We start from the raw sequence: 6441 nt of genomic DNA, 5'->3' as shown, positions 1-6441 counted from the left end.
GCAAAGGACCCTTTGTCGTCAGTCGCCCGAAGCGGACGTCAATGTAGTTCTTTGCCGTCCCGTACGTTGCCGTCCACTTTTGCCGTATGCGGCGGATGGCAAAGACCTTTGCCGTCCGCCGTGGCTGATGGCAAAGTAGCTAATTCCTGTAGTGATGGTCTTTAAAGCTATGTAAAGGTGTCGTCTAGATCTCCAGGGTCCTAAAATGCATTTTTAATTAAGTTTATGAAATTATAACATGTCTTATCCAAGTCTAAACAAATGTTTAACCTGACCTTTTATACTTTACCTTACTAATAAAAAATACTAATAAAGCACAGATTGCTTCTATCGGTTCACTGTCGTAATACGCTTCTTTCGGTGAATTTTATTGTCTGACAGTTCTTTTGTGAACTTTATCATTTGACAGTTTTTTTGTGAATTTTATCGTCTGACAGTTATTTTTTCTTCGCCACGTAAATAAAAAAAAGATGAGAGAGTTGCTCCTCGGGGTCGAACCAAGGACCTCCACATAGGTGAACCACATGCCTAGCCACCAGGATGGAGCACGTATCTTGTTCTACTAGATCAGCTGCGCGCCTTGGCGCGAGCAGCGCGCCTTGGCGCTAGGGTGCCGGTTTCAACAATGTGCCCATGCATGTAATGGTGAAGTTAGTAGAAAGCCAGGCTTATCATATGTATTCAATCAGGATAAAAAAAATATTCAAGTGTAATCGGAGCAAGACATCATCAATAGATACCAAAACTACAGATTCAAGTGTAACCGGAGCAAGACATCATCAATGGATACCAAAACTACAGTACAACACATCTCCATAGCCACCAGAATGATAGTACAACACATTTGAAGAATGGAATGTTCATATACAGGGTAAATTAAAGGATGCAATGTTCATACACCGGTAATGGGCATGCGCGGTGGACACGTCCGGTCGTCTTGAACAGCAGTGTCAGAGAGAATGATGACTCTCATTGTGTTCTCATTGAGCCTGAGTCTCAGTTGGCCTTGTGAAGCCCAAGATGCTCTACCAGGAGATCAAGCATCATTCTAACTGGGATCCTTACAATGCTTGTCTCGGCCTGTGTCATAGGAAATTTCAGAATGGTTATATAATTTTCCAGAGTACTAAAGTTGACAACAGTTGATTTATACCATGAAAACAAAGGTCTGGGTAACTAAAGGACAACAATCTTTGTTGTGCAAGAGTTTTATTAGATTCTTACTGTCCTGTTCGACAATTGAGACATAGTAATTGAAAAAAATCAAATGCTACCATGAATCATAAGATAAACCAGCAGAAAATCTAAAGCCTAATCATCGGACAAAGTCACACACACGATCAGATCGCTTCAAGTATTGTACAAAGAACAATGGCCTAGGAAACCAATCCACAATCCAGCGAGTTTGCTACAAAGAAAATCCTAAGGACAACCTGTACACACTCATACGCAAGCGTCAATTCTGGTGTTTCCAACTTTAATGATAAGCTAATCGAAACGAGAGGCCAAGCAGTCCTGGATAATCATTTTGAAGTCTAATTAGACAACATTAAGTGCAAGAGAGGCAAGGTGACTAATTCAACAATGCGCCAGGAACGGCCAGAAAAAGATGATTGCACTCACACATCCATTGTAGTTCTTGTAGTCCTTGTTTGTTTTGCATCAGGCAGACCAATGTTACCAAGAATGGCATTAACCATAGACTTTGGGCTGATCAGCTCTTCAGTTAATGAGACACCAAACGATTCGATAGGTATAATATATTTGGAAACAGAATGTGTCAGGCCAGGCTCAAAAACAAGAATGACACGATAAGTAAGAAAACAACGGTGGCACAAGTTAATATGTGAATAGGTGGCCTTTATATCGTTTAATAGATTCATTATGTGAGTATTCATACTAAGTAAAACTCAATACCACAACTAAATTATAATCAATAGATTTGGAGTATTCTCTCTGAAAAGGGCAGCATTTTTATACACAGCCCAAATAACAGTAAGATCACTCATGTGAACCCTAGATCGATACTACTGAAGTACAAAATTTATAAGCGACCGACAGCTCGTGTTTACCTTGTTCATTGGTGGCACCGTGGACTGCGTTTTCCATGTTCCTGTCGCCGGCGTGGTGGACAGGAGTTCCCTCCATGCACTGATTGGTATTGAGTAGTCAGTTGCTTTCAGATCACAAAGAACTACATCAAACAAAGATGAATCTAGCTAAAGGATGCATATCCTGCATACAATAAAATTGTATATTAGACAATGCTAAGAGCTAGAAATATTGATTGGTGCAAGTTTGAAGAGAACAAATCTAAATTACATCATACTTGAATCTTAGCAAAGCAAATGGTCAAATAATATATGTATGAGTGGTAGAAGAACAATAATGGCCCAAAGCAGATACGCGAAACAACAATCAGGATCCAGGAAGTCCAAGGCAAGGCCTCTAAAAAGAATCTGCTCCACACAAGAAGAAACCAAAGACATTTTTACAGCAACATAGCCAGTCCTGCCAAATAGTACATGAATTAAAGAAGGAAACGAGCTTACCCAGTAGGAGCATGACTGGCACGACCACCGGCAGTAGAGGCGAATGACAGAATTGTCCGTGGAAGGAAAAATCGAGCACGGCAAGTAACCTGCAGTGCAAACCACGCATCAAATATAAAGCTTCCGCCACACACCAATATGAGTCTTAATCCAAAAAAGTAGAGCCAGACCAGGCCAAGACACTAATATGAATCTCAATACAAGGGTACAATGAGCACTGAAGATTTTTCAGCATGTACCATACATCTAGAATAACATGAGTAGCCCTCTGCAATTTATTACTGATGCCCATGCGTATGTTACGTATATTTACTAAGTATATAATTAGCAAAGGAGAGAGAGAGAGAGAGAGAGAGAGAGAGAGAGAGAGAGAGAGAGAGAGAGAGAGAGAGAGAGAGGCGAATCTTACCAACGAGGGGCGCGGCGGGGAGTGGTGGCTAGGTTCCGCCGGCGTCCAGCAGGCTGCCGATGTCGTTGATGATCCAGTCGGCATCGTCGATGAAGAGGGTGGCGACCCCGGCGACGAAGCCCGACGCGCTGCCGCCATCCTCCTGCAGCGACTGCAGCTGCCGGAACTGGTCGTCCACCATACCCTAGGAACAACAGATCGGCCACGCCGGAGGCAACGGGTCAGGTCGAAATGGCGACGACGACGACGACAACCCCCTACTGGATGCTCCAGCGTGATGTCACACTTTGACATAGGGTATAGTACACATGTATGCAAAATCTCTAGCATCTAGACTCTATCTTAGTACATTCTCTGATGGTGTAAACTTTACATATGAAGATAATTAACTTATCTAGACCCCAGGACAGAGGAAATCATTTCAATCGATCTTAATAATACCTTGGTATGCTTTATATTTTTCCTGGGACTAATTATGTATGTGGTGATGACACAATCCTAGTGGGATAGCATCACCCATTCCTTGTTCAAAGCAACATCACAATAAACCAATCTGTGTCACAAATCGAAGGTGGGGACTGGACAACGAGCTATGTCCAACAGGAAGCAACACCAGCAGCTCACAATATAAATAAAAAGTGTCATCAGTAAAGTAGTTGACAATAAACTATAAGCTCAAAGCATAGAACTATTGTTGCAGGTCAAAACAACTGAAGTATGATTTACCAATCTACAAACATAGGCACATAAATAAAATTGTTTGATTCTTGCCTTTACATATATAATATAAACAGAGACACATAATGAGGACTCCTAATAAAAAATGCTGTTTCAGAAATATAATGAATAATGGACATATACTGAAATGGCTAATATTGAGATGAAGAAAGAAACAGAAACCTTTCTACGAGATAAGTGATATAGTAGGCAACTTCGCCAACCAAACTATATTTTCAAAATAAGCTTTTCAGTAGAAATAGTTCATCAACCAAACTATAGTTTAAAAATAAGCCCAGCAATAGAAATACTTGAAAATAAACTATAAGCATTAGTCTTACACGACTAAAAACTTCCCGTAAAGCTGAAACCACAAATGGGGATATGTGTGCCTTCCGTTGAAGGTGGACATAACCATGTACAAATATTAGGTGTTTACATGATCTGATGTCGCCCCAGGTGCCATTGAAGACAGACCACGGTGATGTTGATGTCATCGTGGAAGTGGCGCCTTATCATCTTCATGTCATGTACACTGATCTCTCTCTTCCTTGTGGCTCCCTTCAAGGCAGCCGACACTAATTGGTTTTCTATACCCTGCACAATTTTTTTTTGCACAACCTCAGTGTCGTTTCATATTTCCAACGGATCATTCATACACGATGGAAATATCTCAGTTTTTGTTTCGCTAATTTACAGTGAGAAGAGAAATAAAAACATGTACAATCTGGAAGTTCAACTACTTTCAATACAATTTTCTTCAGGTTTCTAGTTTTTCTTAGGAGAGAACAAGTAACACAGCTGAATAAAACAAATCAAAGATGATTAAGGGCTACTGCAGTACAAGGAAAGTAAGAGGAGGAGAGGGGGACGGACCTCCCTGGACATGCATATCGCCCCACCTCCCTTGCCCTTCTTCTTCAGGTCCTTCTGCTCCTTGCTCATCCATCCCCTTCTTCTCCTTTTCTCTGCAGCACATGGATGGGGGAAGCACCAAATTGATGCCCCCCAAAACACAAATCGGTCCAAATCACAAGTATTATACAAGGTAAAAAATGATTTTTCGGTAAGGAACAGAAGAGGGTAGATAGAGGGAGAGGGCCGAGGATACCGTGGCTGATGCTATGTTGTGTTGGGGAAGAAGCACACCTCCTCTACCGCTGAGTGGTGGTGGAGAAGCTGCTACTAATATAAAGCTATTCCTGCAACCTGTAACAACACACTCAAGTTAATGGGATAAGCACACAAATTATTTTTAGTGTAAACAAAACTGATTTCCCTTAAAAGATAAACCAAGTGTAGTAATTGAAGTAACTGTAAGCAAATATCATTACTGCGCTTTTGAACCCGCAGCTACCAAAAAAGACAGATCAGAATGCCCGTTAAGATACGAACAATTTTGAGCCACTAACTGAAAATGTTCAGGTTCTAAAAATGTCCAGTTTCTGAAAATGTCCAGGTTTAGACTTGTAGCTGTACTTTACAATTTAGGACGACATGGATCTGACCAGCTCCAATCTAAATTCTATTTGGATTTTGTGTAAACGAAGCCTTGTTGGATTTTGTGTAAACGAAGCCTAGTTATACTACTACAATAACCTAGAACCACTAAAGCACCCACACAATTAGTCACAGTATCCTCAACTTGATGAAAGCGAAAATATATCATATAGCATGCACGCACACAAATAGTAACAGTATCCTCATCTTGATGAAAGCGAAAATGTATCATATAGCACGCACGCACACAAACAGTCACATTATCCTCATCTTGCTGAAAGCAAAAAATGTATCATGTAATGTAAATACATACCTTAACCTGGAACGGTATGGTCCAGTCTCAGTTGGCAGTCTTGATGATTCATGTTGGCCTTTATATATGTTTTTGAACAACAATTTTGCTTGCTGCTTGTAGAAGACAACATCCTTAACATAACCACCATCTAAGCACTCCGCAAATGAAAGGCCATCAGTGATACAGGCTATCATTGTCAGCTTCACCATTTCGAAAAGATAACAAGACACAAGCAAAAGTGCCACCTGCAGAAAAAAGCAGAGGAGAGCTAGTAAATACTCCCTCTGTAAACTAATATAAGAGCGTCTAGGTCACTACTTTAGTATTCTAAACGCTCTTATATTAGTTTACGGAGGGAGTACTTCTAACATGTTCACTTCGGTATAGAGGATCCTACTTAACCAATGACCCATATATCTCAAATAGAACAGATTAATATATCTCAAGCAACAGTGAATGTCCAGTATGTTCTCCAAAGTTACAGAATATAACAGGTTTAGAGACTGTCAAGATCAAACAATAGCGTGGGGATTTTGTAGCCACATGGCAAAGCTAACAAAATTTCTTCTAATTTAAATCTCAGACATCTCAACGAAATAAATAATTTGATACATAACTGAAACTGAACTCTAACCTTTTGTTGTTTAGTTGTCTTCTAATGACTATCAACACAAGTATAACTAAAACTTCAAAAGCTTAATGTTAACCAGATTAGAACTTTCAAAGTATAAGACCATATTGAGCAAGACTAAGGTAAAAGCAAGAAAGATTAAAATTGATTACCACAATTACACAAAGAGACGTATTTTTCCTTTTTCAGGCAACCAAATCTAGCTCAATGTATGGTATTAAATTGATTAAAATTGTTATTAAATATTTAATCAGCAAAGTCTTGAGAGAGAGAGGGGGGGATCTTACCAGTTGAAGGGGCCACAGGAGTGAGGGGTGAGGAGACGCTCAGAAGCGGC

At 40.2% G+C, this 6441-nt stretch overlaps 1 protein-coding gene across 2 annotated transcripts; it reads right to left on the bottom strand.

The window, feature by feature from the left end:
• Positions 1–769: 769 nt before the first annotated feature.
• LOC119280633 lies at positions 770–4652 on the bottom strand. Of its 2 annotated transcripts, none has more exons than XM_037561426.1 (6): positions 4555–4652; positions 4118–4275; positions 2962–3145; positions 2553–2641; positions 2073–2151; positions 770–1080 (listed from the first exon to the last, which is right to left on the bottom strand). In XM_037561426.1, exons 1-6 carry the CDS (start codon positions 4621–4623, stop codon positions 997–999), a joined length of 663 nt encoding a protein of 220 aa, XP_037417323.1. In that variant the 5' UTR covers positions 4624–4652; the 3' UTR covers positions 770–996. The 2 variants fall into 2 exon arrangements, with proteins under 2 accessions (XP_037417323.1, XP_037417324.1); XM_037561427.1 differs by lacking the exon at positions 770–1080 and adding an exon at positions 1633–1720.
• Positions 4653–6441: the final 1789 nt, after the last annotated feature.

Source organism: Triticum dicoccoides, chromosome 3B (genome assembly GCF_002162155.2).
Source record: "Triticum dicoccoides isolate Atlit2015 ecotype Zavitan chromosome 3B, WEW_v2.0, whole genome shotgun sequence".
Taxonomy (NCBI): Eukaryota; Viridiplantae; Streptophyta; class Magnoliopsida; order Poales; family Poaceae; genus Triticum; species Triticum dicoccoides.
Note: the sequence above shows the minus strand (reverse complement) of the source record. Positions and strands in the feature narration are given on the sequence as shown.

Coding starts and splice junctions, on each gene's coding strand:
- LOC119280633 (XM_037561426.1), bottom strand. CDS start 4,623: ATGAGCAAGGAGCAGAAGGACCTGAAGAAGAAGGGCAAGGGAGGTGGG. Junction 3,146..4,117: donor CTGGGGCGACATCAGATCAT/GTAAACACCTAA, acceptor TGTTGTTCCTAG/GGTATGGTGGACGACCAGTT. Junction 1,081..2,072: donor CGGTGCCACCAATGAACAAG/GTAAACACGAGC, acceptor CCTATGACACAG/GCCGAGACAAGCATTGTAAG.